This window comes from Acartia tonsa, chromosome 12 (genome assembly GCF_053477335.1).
Source record: "Acartia tonsa isolate MP-2025a chromosome 12, ASM5347733v1, whole genome shotgun sequence".
Lineage (NCBI taxonomy): Eukaryota > Metazoa > Arthropoda > Copepoda > Calanoida > Acartiidae > Acartia > Acartia tonsa.
In genome coordinates this window covers 46,648,672-46,664,502 of record NC_137271.1, presented here as the reverse complement: position 1 = coordinate 46,664,502, position 15,831 = coordinate 46,648,672, and the positions used below count along the sequence as shown (strand labels likewise).

The 15,831-nt window shown below is 36.2% G+C and overlaps 1 protein-coding gene across 4 annotated transcripts in view; it reads left to right on the top strand.

Moving 5' to 3' along the window:
- The window catches only part of mei-P26 (E3 ubiquitin-protein ligase meiotic P26), a 47,997-nt gene that overhangs the window by 28,846 nt on the left and 3,320 nt on the right, over window positions 1–15,831 (top strand). Inside the window, exons 19-31 of one of the 4 annotated variants that reach the window (XM_080178231.1) lie at window positions 4,593–4,691; window positions 5,784–5,869; window positions 6,290–6,458; window positions 7,614–7,748; window positions 8,439–8,534; window positions 9,076–9,223; window positions 9,669–9,746; window positions 10,536–10,600; window positions 11,016–11,112; window positions 11,598–11,704; window positions 12,592–12,702; window positions 13,549–14,785; window positions 15,020–15,731. In XM_080178231.1, the coding sequence (XP_080034357.1) occupies window positions 4,593–4,691; window positions 5,784–5,869; window positions 6,290–6,458; window positions 7,614–7,748; window positions 8,439–8,534; window positions 9,076–9,223; window positions 9,669–9,746; window positions 10,536–10,600; window positions 11,016–11,112; window positions 11,598–11,704; window positions 12,592–12,696 (1,185 nt within the window). In that variant the 3' untranslated portion in view covers window positions 12,697–12,702; window positions 13,549–14,785; window positions 15,020–15,731. Of the gene's footprint in view, window positions 1–4,592; window positions 4,692–5,783; window positions 5,870–6,289; window positions 6,459–7,613; window positions 7,749–8,438; window positions 8,535–9,075; window positions 9,224–9,668; window positions 9,747–10,535; window positions 10,601–11,015; window positions 11,113–11,597; window positions 11,705–12,591; window positions 12,703–13,548; window positions 15,732–15,831 lie in introns of all 4 variants that reach the window. The other 3 variants (XM_080178229.1, XM_080178230.1, XM_080178228.1) reach the window with 3 other exon arrangements.

Below are 15,831 nucleotides of genomic sequence, written 5' to 3'. Positions count from 1 at the left end.
TCTCCTCAATCATGTCTTTGATAATGGCAATATCTGCCCTCAGCATTCTTTCTTGTACTTCAAATTCTGAATAGACAGCGCCCCTAGCTGATTTATTATCAGTGATGGCTCTTACCTTAAAATCAACTTGACCATTTGTGATTGCTTTAATTTGTGTTTTCACACCTAGAGCTGCATCTAAGTAACAGTAACAAGCCCTTTTCACTCCACAGGGGGAGCATAGGCCGCTGACAATTTGTCAGTGTTTCTGTAACAATGTGGCTTTTTAATGGATATGGGATAGGGTTGTCAGCCCTAAGCCCTATGATTGTGGTGTAAAGCGTCCATTTGCCATCAGACAACCAACCCTTTGATTGCACGACCTTTGTCTGAGAAGTCCTAACTGTGCATGGTAGTGAGTTGTGCCTGTTTTGGGCTAAGGCATTACCCCTACTCTAACTATTTTTGTCGCGCACCTGACATAGCAGCAGCAGGAACCATTTTTAACGTCTTTAGTTATGACGCGGTGTCGGACCGAGATTCGAACCTATCACCTTCCCGACGACGAGTGGATGCGCTACGTGTTGAGCCACGGTCGCGGGTCAGAGCTGCATCTAAACCTAGTGACAAAACTTGGGTTTCTGCTCCAAGAGTGCCATGTACTTTCCGCTTTAGCTTGTTGGCTTTCCATTCTATTACCGCTGTTTTGCCATTCTTGATATTAACCAGAAAGATTACATACCCACCGCAGCTGTCTGTGTTGTTGTTGAGATTACGGTAAGCAGCATCTGTGTAAACCCATACCTGGCAGTCTTCTATGTTATCAAGACTAGGAATCCTGATAGCTACCTTGTTCTTTTTCATTCTCTGAAAACAGCTTTGGGCTTCTTTGAGTTTCTCAACTTTGCCTCCTTTAAAGTTAGTTGAGAGATCCACACAATCAAAAGCAAGGTCTGGACGTGTTGCTCTAACTGTCCAGTTCAGAATTCCGGTTATTTGTCTCAACAATGTCAGTTCATCCTGATTCATCTCCCTTTCTTTGTCCTTGATCAGTTTTATATCAGTTTTGGGAATATTGGCGTTATCAACATATTTGTCTTGATCTATGGTGATTCCCTCCTTGTCTTGCTTGAACATGAAACCAGTATACATGAACTGCTTGGTCTCTTGTTTTCCAACTTTGAATATCCCTAAAACTTTTGGCATAATTTGTTCAATGAATTCCTTTGTGCCAGCATAGAAAAAATCATCTACATGTATGCCAACTAAACCTATGAGCTTTCCATCCTTAATCATGTAGAAAAGTCCCTTGTCCAGTGGTGACTTCTTGAATCCTAATTCTTTAAGCTTGTCCTGTACTCTCATGTACCATTTGCGGCTGGCATCTTTCAATCCATAGAGACACTTGTTCAGTTTTAGCAGCTTACCTTGCAGATTAGCTTCCTTTGGAGGTTTAACAAAAACTTCTCTGTCCATCTGGCTTCCTTGCAAAAAAGCTGATGATATATTAGTTGTGTATATTAAGAGATATAAGTTTTCCGGAATTTTAATGTAGGGAGTAGATTTGAAATCTGCATCAAATTTTAAGGATTTTTTATAAAATTCGTTTTTTGTAAAATTCTTTATCTAAAAGCGGAAATACATTTTAAGTTAATTAATTTTGACCAATAGGATAGGTGGATTTTAAACTACCTGCGCTCTAATTGGTTGAATGATGTACGAAATCCAATCAGAGCGCAGATTTTTTAAATCCACCAATCACGGATGTCAAAATTAAATAACTTAATTTGTATTTCCGCTTTTAGATAAAGAATTATACAAAAAAACAAATTTTATAAAAAATCCTTAAAATTGGATGCAGATTTCAAATCTACTCCCTACATTACAATTCCGGAAAACTTATATCTCTTAGTGTATATGGACCAACCTTCTGTTGCTGCCCAAGTTGATATTAATCGGATCGACTGTTTTTGGACTGTTGGACTATCGGTTGGGAAATCTGTCTCTTCCTGAAAGCCTCTAGCTGTAAGTCTGGCTCTCTTTTCAGTTCCTTTTTCAGTAAGAACCCAGGTTGTGGTTATTCTTTCTTGGCCTACGTCATCAACTATTTCATAGGTATCGAAAGCTTTGAGCTTGTTAAGCTCATCATATTTGGCTTGTAAACATTCTGGAGAGTTCCTTTGTTCTGCTGGAACCATCACAGCTAGAATTTCTTCAGAGATCATGAGGTGTGCAGTCTCTTCTTCATTTTTTATTCTTACTTTTCTCTGATCAATGTCTTCAATTTCCAGACTCCTGCCATTATCTAGCTTTATCACAGTCATAACCTCAACATCTTCAGTTTCAACTTGTTCATTGCTGTTTTCATACTTGATATCTCGACTTGATACTTCGTCATGAAAAACTTCGCCATTATCAAGTTCAATGTTGAACCATCCAGCATTTCTCCCTCCTACTTTTCCACCATGACTAAGAATCTTTCCTTTCTCCCACTTCCCTTTTTCAAGTATTTCAATCCTGTCATTACGCTTGAGCACATATTTGGCATTCTGTAGTGTTCCATCTTCATTGAAAGTGGGTGTAGGTTTCTGACTATTCTTTCTCCTTTTCAATCCTCTTGTGTTGTGCAGTGGAATCTTTTCTTTCTCTGTGTTCTTCTTCTCCTCTCTATTTTCATCCCTTTTGGCATTTGTGTTTTCTTGTGAAGACTTGTCTGTGTCTTTTGGTAAGTTGTCTGTGTTTTGTGGTAAGTCACTTTCGTCATGGTTCACTTGGTCTGTGTCTGTAGCTGTATTGTTGATCTCCTTACTCTTTTCCATCTCAGCATCTTTTGTCTTTTGAGTAGCAGAAGGTTGTTGTTTTTCAGTGGCTTTGTGATCTTTAGCTGTGGAGTAGTGATCCTTGTCCTTGTTTTGGACATGGTCCATTAGACTTCTTGTCACTTCATCCAATGCAAGATCCAAAAGTTTCTGCCTACCTCTGGTATTGTGAATTCTTTCTTCTTCTTGTGCAACTTCCCTTGTTGTCACTCTGTTGTCTTCATCATTCTCAGCTTGCTCTGCTGTGTTCTCTTGTTCATCTCCTTTACCAGCTCGTCACCTGCTTTGATCAGTCTGTTAGCACTTACTCTGTAGTAAATGCTCCCTATCCTTATGAAGATCACTTTGCTGTCCTGGAACACAACTTTCGCAGGACCTCTCCATGTATCTTCCCCTTCCTTCTGAAAATACACAATATCACCGTTCTCATAGATTGTGTCAGCAACTCTGATCTTGGTCTTGAGTGCTTTCCTCAATCTTTCACATCTTTCAGCCTTGGTATACTCTGTTCTCGTCTTGTTAATGGCTTCAAGTGTTTCCAACAGAGTCTTGCTCTTAGTAGGCTCTTCCCATGCTGGTGGGGGATCATCCAGAATGTTTGGTAGCTTGATCTGTCTTCCAAACACTAGTTGGTAAGGAGAGAATCCTCTGACATCGGACAATGAGTTAGCTGCTGTTACTGCCCAGGCCAATGCAACTTCAAGACTCATATTCGGATAAGTTTTCCTTGTAATCTTGACAATTTGGTCTGTGATTTTGTGATTCCTTTCATTTGTTCCATTCTGCCACGGTGAGTTTGCACCCGTCGTGAGCAGTTGGATATTGAAAGCATTCGCTACCTCCCTTAGTTCTTCATTACAGAACTCTGTTCCGTTGTCTGTAAGAATCTTCTCAACTCTGCCAAATATTGGCAACCATTTGAGTGTAAGTGTCTTTACAATCTCAGCCGGTTCCTTGCTCCTTATAACAGCTGCTACTTGGAATCTGGTAAATTGATCTATCATGTACATTATATATATGCCTTTGTGCATATCCCACACTTTCAGATCAATTGTTAGTACTTGGCCAAAATCACTTGCCATTGGTGGTGCAACAGATGGTTTATCTGGTACTCTGCGCCTGAGTAGACAACCTTTTTACTTGTTCATTATTTTGTCAATCATGTCCGAGAACTTTTCTTGCCATTTGCCAGCTTCTTTTAGGATTGTAACAAAGGCTTTCTTTGGTCTATGTCCAAATTGAAGATGGATCTTAGATAAGGCTTTCATTTGTTCTTTGTCATTGTCATTTTCTAGTTCAGCTATGTTGACTTGTTCTAATGTTTCATCTTCTTGCAGTAGATCAACAATGTAGTGTCCTGCAGTAGTTGTTCTTAGGACTAACGGTTTTCCATTTATTGTGCCTTTGTCATTTTTCATATCCAATGCTATGCCTAAACGTTTCATTTCATTCTTTGACATCAGAAGAGGAATGTCTGATTTTATGATATCAAAGCTGATTTCATTGTAGCAACCTCCAATTTCACTTTAAATGTCCTCCCTTGGTCATTTAAAGTCGGCCTCTTCTTCTTCATGAGATTAGACACACAGTCTGATATTTGGTCTGTGATCACCGGTATAAGTACCTAAACAAATAACATATGACTTGGCCTGTTTAATATCAATCTTCACACTAAAGACTGGGAGGATCCTGTGAACTATATCTAACTATCTATCTATCCTAGGGCCAGACTTAAGACTGGGAGGATCCCCTGAACTATATCTATCTATCCAACTATCTATCTATCTATTCTAGGGCCAGACTAAAGACTGGGAGGATCCTGTGAACGCCAACAACCCAACAAGTCAAGCATTTACAAATATAGCCGCACTCGCTCAACTAGATGAAATGCAGGTAGGCAGATAATTGTGTAGCGATGCTATGTCAGATGCGTAATATTATTATTCAAAAATTAAGAGGAATGCTTTGATCCATAAATAGCAACACTTACAAAATTAAAGGAAGGGGGCAGAAGTGACACTTTTTGAAACCAAAACTAAAAGTCAAAGGAACTCAACTAAATAAAGAGTTACAGCTCTGAGATTTTGCAAGGCAGTTGCTTAAAAGAGGTACAATATGGAACTGTGAAGAAACGGAGGGGGAACCGCCGTTTCCCGCCGAATTTCCATATTGTACTTTTTAAAGCAACTGTAGCTGTAACTTTTTTTAGTTGAGTTCCTTTGTCTTTTAGTTTGGTTTCAAAAAGTGTCACTCCGCCCCCTCCCTATAAAACTTTCTTAAAACTGTTGTAAAATCAACATTTTTTTAATCGTGGTAGGTTTTATAAGGTAAGAGCCTACGAGGGTTAACCTGTTAATAACAAAATTTTGAAGTTAACATCTACACAACTATCTATCTTATCTAGGAGAAGAAAGTTAATTGAGGATGGGACCAAAACCTGTTGATGCCAGAGAACAGATCTACCAATCTATCTAACTATCTATCTATCTATCTATCTATCTATCTATCTATCCATCTATCTAGGAGAAGAAAGTAAGTGGAGGATGGGACCATAACCTGCTGATGCCAGAGATGGACAGATCTACCAATCTATCTATATGTGCATCTATCTAACTATCCATCTATCTAGGAGAAGAAAGTTAGTGGAGGATGGGACCATAACCTACTGATGCCAGAGATGGACAGATCTATCTTACTATCTATCTATCTATCCATCTATCTAGGAGAAGAAAGTTAGTGGAGGATGGGACCATAACCTGCTGATGCCAGAGATGGACAGATCTACCAATCTATCTAACTATCTATCTATCTAGGAGAAGAAAGTTAGTGGAGGATGAAACCATAACCTGCTGATGCCAGAGATGGACAGATCTATCTATCTATCTATCTATCTAGGAGAAGAAAGTTAGTGGAGGATGGGACCATAACCTGTTGATGCCAGAGATGGACAGATCTACCAATCTATCTATTTATCTATCTATCTAGGAGAAGAAAGTTAGTGGAGGATGGGACCATAACCTGTTGATGCCAGAGATGGACAGATCCAGGTCACATTCAGCTCTGGGAAACAGGTAACAAAAATCTTAATGGTTGAAAACTTTGGACACTACTTTTTAAGCCAGAGATGGACAGATCCAGGTCTCATTCAGCTCTTGGTTATAGGTATAAATATGGATTTTTAGGGATAAGACAGTGGACAATAATTTGTCATACCTTAATGATGAAGATCAAAATTACCCTTTTTTTGTAGATTAAATTGTTGGTTAAAAAGTTTGGACTACCTATACTTTTTTTAACAAATTGTTAAGAAAATGTCATTATAAAACTTTGGGGACTAGTGTATAAACAGTCAAATGTCCCCTCCCTCCCTGAAAAGAACAAAACTTTCATACAGTTTTTTTATTTAGAAAGTAACTACATTTTTTATATAGTTTGAATAAGGATTTCGATTGAATAGTTGTATCTATTATTAAACAATTTTAATTTTTCAGTGGTCAGCTGTCTCCTGTGCCCGTGCCTCCCCTATCCCCGCTGTTGGGGGTGCCTGGGAGCCATATGGACCCCCGCGGGGCCTCCCCAATCTCCCCCATCGACAGCCTGATGCCTTGTATGAGCGGCATGTCCCTCAGCCCTGTGCCCCCGTTCAGACCAAGTAGATCGGTAAGTAAGCCACAGGGTTGTCAAAACTTAGACCCTACCCGAGTTTTTTTTTAAATAAAACCCTTTTTTTGTGGGTAAATTAGAAATGTTAAATTAAGGGCTTTAACTAGGTATATAATGATGAAAACTGTTTGTTTTAGACATACAATTATGATCAAAACAAAAGAGATTGAATCTATTTTTCAACGTTTCTTTTCTTTTAAACTTTCAATTTACAACCTTAGTTAGTTATATTGTATACAAAATTAGATAGGAAATACTTAACTAAATGTTAAAGCATTTGTAGGAATCTGTTATAATTTACTTAATTTACTACTAACCAAATATAGAAAAAAAAACAAAAAAAAACGCTTGTTTTATAACCTACCCAAAACCAACAAAAAACCAGGTTTGGGTTTTTGGGTTAACAACCATGGTTAGCCATATATGGATGTAGAATATATTCGTATATTATGGCAGGGAAAATTGTCGTCAATTTAGGTTTCTATTTCCCCTGTTAGTTATTGGTCAATGCCTTTATCCAGTAGAAGGGGTGGGTATGGGGTAAAGGAGGTGGGATAGAGGAGATTTGTAATTTAGCTCGCTACAGAGTTCCTCACTTTATTTGAGTACATGATAATTTGGTGTAAGATCCTTTTAATAATAAAACCATTACCGTTTAGTGAAATGTGCTTATTCAGTTAAACTGTTCTTAATTATGACCAAACGACGTTGCTTTATAATTATGGTCATAATTATGAACACTTTGACTTAATGAGAGCATTTGATTAAAAGGTTACACCCAACCTTACGGAAAATATCCAAAAAAATACTTCTTTTAGATCACACTAAAATGGATATTTCTTATTTGTGTGGATAGGGGAAACGTGATTTTCTCGTATTCATTCCAATCCGGTGGATAGGAACCGGTTCTCATCCATACGAAGAAACTATGTCTAGCATCGTATTATATCCAGCTTTCTACGAATATAAATATGTACAATCATAAAATTAAAACCAGTTTTTTAGAAATAACTATTCTCGGCTTCTATAAAAGATAAAAGGCTGAAACTTTTTGACAATATTCCCATCATTAGAGAGCACAATCAACAATAAAACATCCATGGTGGTCGGACTGCTTTTATGCAGGCTTTTTGACTATTTTTCACATTTTAGATCAACTCTATGCAAGTGAGGTGCAAGTTTGGTACTCTGGGCCCTGGACAGTTTCAATTCAATGCTCCCCACGGGTTCTGCCTTGGCATCGATGAAGAAATTGTTGTGGCTGACACACATAATCATAGGATTGTGGTAAGTTTATACCACCAGGGATATAAAGGGATAAGACAATGGCTTATGAATTGATGTATATCCCCAATGATGATATACACTAGGTTACACTACCTGTAGATTACAATTAGTGGTTGAAACATTTGGTTACACAACTTAATAATAGGTACTAAAAAGTCCCCAAAGTTGTTAAGCCAACAAATAATAAACCTCTGAACATCTGTTTTTTCCGTTTGTGGGGACCCTGTACCGACAGTCTTAGTTTTATTATCAGCCAATAGTTTCGGAAATATTAACGCTATTAGACGCTATAAATGAGCAGAAAGCAATTTGTGTTGCAAATATTTAGTTATTTGACACACTCCCAACACTAGATGTTTTCACAAGATCTAACCACAACCAGGCGCGCGCATGAACGTATGCAGGTAGTACAGACAACCAGACAACCTACCATCAAGCTTTAGTCTTTTTGTAAATGTGAAAGTATCTGTTACTAAAAATGTTTATTATGAATACAAAGATGTTGATAAAATAGTGTTATTCATTTAGTTAAGTACAGCAAATTATAATATTTGCTAGATGACAAAAAAGGTCCCCACAAGTACAACTTGAGCCAGGTAGTTGTCTAGGTTACCTATACATCTATACTTTTACACTTATTAGCTGAAATATGAGAAAATACAAACAAAATATTTGTAATTAATATTTTAGATCTATGAGAAGAATGGGATGTACAAGAACAAGTTTGGGGTAGCCGGCAAGGATGAGGGTCAACTTTGGTACCCAAGAAAGGTGGCGGTCATTAAGGTAAATAAAGTTTTGGTACCTGGCAAGGATGAGGGTCAACTTTGGTACCCAAGAAAGGTGGCGGTCATTAAGGTAAATAAAGTTTTGGTACCTGGCAAGGATGAGGGTCAACTTTGGTACCCAAGAAAGGTGGCGGTCATTAAGGTAAATAAAGTTTTGGTACCTGGCAAGGATGAGGGTCAACTTTGGTACCCAAGAAAGATGTTGGTCATGGCTCATTTAGGCGAATTGAAAGATTTAAGATTTACAGATGAATAAGAATTATATGAAATGTTTTTCAGTATGGATTCAAAACCGATTAATATCCGCTGGATAAGAATCGCTTTTCAGCCATACTAAAAAAGCATGTACAGCATCGTATTACAGACAGTTTTCAACAAACAATAAAATAAAAGAAATAAAATTAATACCATTTTTGTAAGTCAGGGCCTTCGGCCCCTCGGGACTTCAAAACTGGTTTTAATCCTATACTTTTTCATTAAATTATCCGCGGAAACCTGTCTATAATACTACAAACAATAATCTAACTTCTATTTTTCAGTCCAGCGGCAAGTTTGTGATTTGTGACCGGGGTAACGAGCGGTCACGGATGCAGATATTCACGAAGCACGGGCACTGGGTCCGCAAGATTGCCATCAGATATATTGATATCGTCGCAGGACTCGCCATCACAAGGAATGAGGATATTGGTAAACATTTTTTATGCTCTTTTAAAAAGTAAGCCTGCTTAATAATTCATTTTGTCTGTCTGTCCGTCAGTAACGCTATGAGGGAAATGCGATTTTCTCGTCTGCTATTGAATATAGACTGGTGAAATTTTTGGTGAAGATTCCCTGTATCAATGAGCATCAATTGTCTAATTTACTTTGTCAGTCAGTCTTTTGGTCATGCCTAGAAAACATTGATAATAATTTTTTTGTAATATATCAGAAACTTACCCCTCTAGTGTTTTACACTAAAATCTATTCATTATTATTTTTGTTATTCATTACGGAATATAATGAGCCAATGTGGTCGTATTTTATTTATTGTATGCGAAAAAGCCGCGAAATTGTTTAATTTTGTGATACTATATATTCTGTTATTTTTATATAAAGTTAGAACAAACCCTGTAAAATTGAATTATTATTTTAGTTGCAGTGGACAGTGTGACACCGACAATATTTGTTATATCCGAGTCTGGCAAGTTGGTCAGATGGTTTGATTGTGCAGGTATGGACATTTATTCTTTAGGTTAGGTTAGGTTAGGTTAGGTTAGGTTATATTGGGTAATGGGTAGTCCCGTTGGGTTAGGGTACTGCTTTTATGGAAAGCTGGTTTGATTGTGCAGGTAGGTTTATTTAGCCATTAGGTTAGGTTATTTTGGGTAATGGGTAGCCCCGTTGAGTTTTGGTACCAATTTTAGTTAGTCAGATGGTTAGATGGTTTGATTGTGCAGGTATCTTCATTTATCCTCTACGTCAGGTTAGGTTATATTGAGTGCTGGGTAAGCCCGTCGGGTTTCGGTACCCCTCTTATGGAAAGCTGGTTAGATGGTTTGATTGTGCAGGTATGCTAATTTTTCCGTTAGGTTAGGTTATATTGGGTACTGGGTAGTCCCGTCGGGTTAGGGTACCGCTTTGGTGGTCAGATGGTTTGATTGTACAGGTATACAAGAGTGATTTTGGTCTTTAAAAAATGAGTTAAACTTCTTTAATTTGTAAACCATTGCGATTATATAGTCTAAAGCATGATGATTAAATACCTAATAAGTTTTAAAAAGATTTTTATTCTGAGGGAGGGTGTAATATTTGCTAGGGGTGATTTATTTTGGGAGAGTGGCGATACACTCTCCCTAAATAGTTGTAAACTTCGCAGGACCTATTAGAAGCTACTTAAAACTTTGTAAAGGAGAACCTTATAGGTTCACACAGACACTCTCAAAGATATCCTGTTACTTTATGATAAGGATTTCAAAGTCCTATTGTAAAATGATAAAGATTATATTTTAAATTATTTTAGATCACATGAGAGAGCCAAGTGATATTGCAGTGAGTGGATCTGAATTCTTTGTCTGTGATTTCAAGGTAGAGGCGTCCTATGCAGTTCAAACCAGGGAGGGAAGAGACATTTGTTTGTTTATCACACTAGGCCCAAATGTTTGAAAATTACGTTTTCTTATTGGTTGATGTAACAACTTCGGGAAATTTTATTAAATTTTGATTGGTTGGTTCATTAAGTTGAGTGTCATCATTTGGGATGTGTACATCCATTTATCGACCATATTGTCTTATCCCTTTAGATACCTGCTTGAAAATAAAATTGTTTGTTTATGCGTAGGTTCACAATGTGGTTGTAATTTCTGAGTTTTATAATAATGCTTTCTTATCGTTGGCTCAAAAACTTTGGGGACCAGAGTGAATTTTGATAAGTTGAGTGTCCAAACGTTTCAAGCACAAATTGTAATCTACAGAAGGGGTAATTTTGTTTATATATTTTTAGGGTCACAATGTGGTTGTATTTTCTGAGGATGGAAAGTTCTTGCGTCGCATTGGCTACGAGAAGATCACAAACTTTCCAAATGGCATCGACGTTTCAGGTATAAGTAATAATTCATTCTGTCTGTCCGTCCGTCCGTCCGTCCGTCAATCCGTCCGTAACGCCATAGGGGGTTATGCATTGGCTACGAGAAGATTTCAAACTTTCCAAATGGCATCGACGTTTCAGGTATAAACAGTTTTTAAAGAAACACAGCTAACTCCTGCTGGGGCCCTAACCCTGTGGACCTACCCAGTACCCTAGGTCTCTTTTCCAACCTGACCAAATGTAATTCGAAAAACGACCCCTTGGCTTATTTCACCAAAGTAAAATACCTAAGAGCGTTTTTTATTCGTTGGCTTCAAATCTTTTGTGACTTATTGATTTTTGAATTTGTTGGTATAATAAGTTGAGTTTCCAAACGATACAATAACTACTAGTAATCTAAAGCAGGGTGAATTTTTAGTATCATTATTGGGGATGTACATAAATTTACCTGCAATTGTCTTATTCCTTTAGAAACTTGATAAATATTTGTATATTAAGATCATGGTGATGTGTTGATCGGCGATTCTCACGGAAACCGATTCCATGTTGCAGTATTTGGGAGTGATGGCAACCTACTCGCGGAGTTTGAATGCCCCTATGTCAAGGTAAATTGGGGAATCTCCACTAAAAATATCATATGTCTATCATAAATGGCGTCAAAGATACTAGCATGCCATGATTCTTACTGTCAATAAATGTATAAGTATAGATGTAGAATCCAGACAACTACTTGGCCCAAGGGCAGTGGTGGAGAACCTTTTCGTCTGCTAGCAAATTGCTTTCTGTTTTTTTGTACGGCCTCAGTTGTAATTATATTTCCGATTTCAAAGACTCAAAACAAAATGGAGAAATGTTTTACGCCCTGTTGACAGAGCTCATGTGCCCTTCATTCTTTTACTTTAAAGTAAATCCTACAGATGGGTATCCAATCTATCTGTCTATCAACCTAAATATCTATCTATCCATCTATCTTTCTGTCTTTTTATATATCAATCTATCTATCTATCTAGGTATCCCGTTGCTGTGGACTAAAGCTGACTAGTGAGGGATATGTTGTGACTCTCGCCAAGAATAATCATCACGTCCTTGTTCTCAACACTCTATCTATCTATCTATCTAGGTATCTCGTTGTTGTGGACTAAAGCTGACAAGTGAGGGGTATGTTGTGACTCTCGCCAAGAATAATCATCACGTCCTTGTTCTCAACACTCTATCTATCTATCTATTTAGGTATCCCGTTGTTGTGGACTAAAGCTGACAAGTGAGGGATATGTTGTGACCCTCGCCAAGAATAATCATCACGTCCTTGTTCTCAATACTCTATCTATCTATCTAGATATCCATCTATCTATCTATTTAGGTATCCCGTTGCTGTGGACTAAAGCTGACTAGTGAGGGGTATGTTGTGACCCTCGCCAAGAATAATCATCACGTCCTTGTTCTAAATACTCTTTATCTATCTTTCTATGTATCTATCTATCTATCTATTTAGGTATCCCGTTGCTGTGGACTAAAGCTGACAAGTGAGGGGTATGTTGTGACACTCGCCAAGAATAATCATCACGTCCTTGTTCTCAACACTCTATACATCAACTAAACTATGGTAAGTACCAGTGTCCAAACGTTTCAACCAATAAATATCCAGTTGGGTTGGCAATCCGGGATCCGCTCAATTTTTGGCCAATTTTGGAATCCGAATCCGGAATCCGTTTTTTAATAGCGGATTCGGATTCTTAATTGGTAGGCTAAAACTAGCGTCTTGAGTTTTTTCTTTCAACTCCGCCTTTTTTAAGGCAAAGATTATCATTAATATATATAAAATCTTTTAAAATCTGGTTCGATTATCGGAAGTGAATTATAGAGACCACCAAGAACATTAATTTTTAGGACATATGTAGCACTTGAATTTTTAATCAAAGCCTTTTTAAATATTGCTAGAATCCGGAATCCGCCATTTTTTGGACGGATTCTTGTAAGATTCCGAATCCGGTCCAAAAATTTGAGATGCCATCCCTAGTATCCAGGGATATAAGGGATAACACAAGGGCCGATAAATTTATTTACATCCCCACTTATGTTAGTGGTTTAAACATTTGAACACTCAACCTAATTAACCAACCATTCAAAATTCAGTAAAAGTTCTCTGGGTTAGTAGTATGTTTGGTCAGGGAGGAGGACGGGGACATTGGGATGTTTATTACACTAGTTCTAAAAATTCTTGTTAATGGAACTTAAAATTTTGGAAAATTTTATTGATTTTGATTGGTTGGTTCATTAATTTAATTGTCCACATGTTTCAACCACCAATTAGAATAAGGAATAATTTTTTGTATTATCATTGTGGATGTGTAGAATTTTTCGGTTATTGTCTTATCCCTTTAGATCCCTAATTTGATTTTATGCTGATTAATCATTAAAAAACGACTAACTAAGTATTTTTTCATTTCAGACAAGCTTAAGAAATTGTTCTTAAACGCAAAGAATAAGAAAAAAATAACTGCGGGTCAAAACTCTCGACCTAAGTTGACAAACAAAAACTGTTCAAATTCTGACAAATAATTTTTATACATATAAAACAAGAATATATTTGTACAATGACAGTGCAATGTTGTATTCAATATAATTCGTAAGCGGACTCTATAAATATGTACTATAAGTACATTTTTGTATGAAAATTATGATTTTTTTATGATTTTACTTTTCATCGAAGTAACCTCTTTTTGTGTTGACTGAAAATTTTCTGTATTATAATATACTGTTATATGTAATTTTAATATCAGTATGTTGTTTTTGTTTAATTTGGACTGATGATTATAAAACAAAACCAGTTTCCGTGTGAAGTTAAAAGAAAACCAGTTTTCGTATTCTGTGATTTATTATCAATGTTATGATTATTCTGGACGAATTATATTTTATTTTTAAACATAATTTTATTGAAGGGGGGTGTTGCTTGTAGTCTAATTGAGTAGGAAATGGGGGGGGGGATTAAGAATAGTTATTTATCTCATCGAATTATTGACAGCTTTCCGCGGATATTAAAATAAAAAATATAACATTATAACCAGTTTTGTTAACCCTGAGGGACTTACAAAACTAGTATTAATTTTATGATTTTTATTTTAATATTCGTTGAAATTGTCTGTAATACTTTACATGAGTTTTCAGTATAGCTAAGACCCGGATCTAATCCAGCGGATGACGTTCAGATACAACTCCCCCCCCCCCCCCTATCCCTGTTCATTTTGTCTACAAGCATGTCCCCCCTTTTATTTAATTAAAGATTTTTTGCTTAAATATTTTAGACTCAAAAGTTTTTTGTAAGCTCAAAATTTGAAGACCACTCTATAACAGTAATTTTAAACATAAGACAAAAAAATGAACTCTCTGTAGAGATAGTGCGACAATTTTAAATTTTTAGATCCACTTTACATTATTTAGTACAAAAAAGCAAAATATAAAGGGAATGCTGGCTAAAAAAAGTGTAATTCGGCTTGAAAAAAATGGCGGGAGTTTTAGAAAAAAAATACACGAAAAAATGGTCGAAATACACTTTTTGCTAGTCGCCCTTTTAAAGTTGTATGTATATTACTACAATAACATTTTTGATGCATATAATAATGTTTTTATATTTGTTTATCTATCTATCTAGTTTATTATTATTATGTATATTTAGAAGAGGATCTAATGTGATTTATGGTTAAAGGTTCGTGGTAACGATTATCTTCCAAAATTTTGATACATAGGCTGCTAACGGGCAAACGGTTGAACGTATAGATTATGCCCGCATAAAATTTTATCCACTTAAAACGGTGTGCGGACATGATATGTACGTTCAGCCGTTTGGCAGCTAGCAGCCTTTAAATTTTATAGTTTTTTGGAAATATTCGTTACCAGGATCTTTTTACCGTGAACTGCAAAAGATTCTTAGAGGCATTATTAAAAAGTAATTACGGAGTTTAATAGAAAACAATTAGAGTTTTAAGACTAGTCTCTTACATAGTCAAAATATATATATTATACAAATTTAAAGTGATTTAAAAATATTAAAAATCTCTAAAAAAAAATATATGGGAATAACTTTTCCCCTTAAAGTGCCATATAAAAAGAATTATAAGAAATTATTAAAAATATTATTAGTATTTAGTTTATTTTATGATCTGATTATTCATAAGTTTTTAAAGAAATTGGACCTTTTTGTTTAAAAGGGAGACAATATTACTGTAGAACTCTTGTACTTGAAGCAGGGAGGGAGGGGACAATGAGCTGATTATTACACTATTCCCAAAAGTTGTATAACACATTTTCTTATTCGTTGGCTTGATAACTTTGGGGAATTTAGTGGATTTTGATGGTTGGTTCATGAAGTTGAGTGTTTAACCAATTATTTTTATTTACAGAAGGGGTAATTTTGTGTTTTATCAATGGGGATGTACATTTATTTATCATCCATTGTCTTATCCCTTTCTAGGTCTTAAATACTTGGATTACGAGATTTCTATGCATATATTATCTAACTTTTAGAAAAGGTTCGATTTCAAGATTTTATTTGTTTTTTGACAGATCTCGTTAGAACGTTTTTGAAGAACTATATTTCTGATTTTTATTATTATAGTAACTTCTAGTCGAGTTGAGGTTTATGATCTTCAAAACCAATAAAAAATTTCGTGTATTTTCCAGTATGGCTTCGAAACCGATCAATATCCGGTTTAAAATATTAGAACTGGTTCTCACT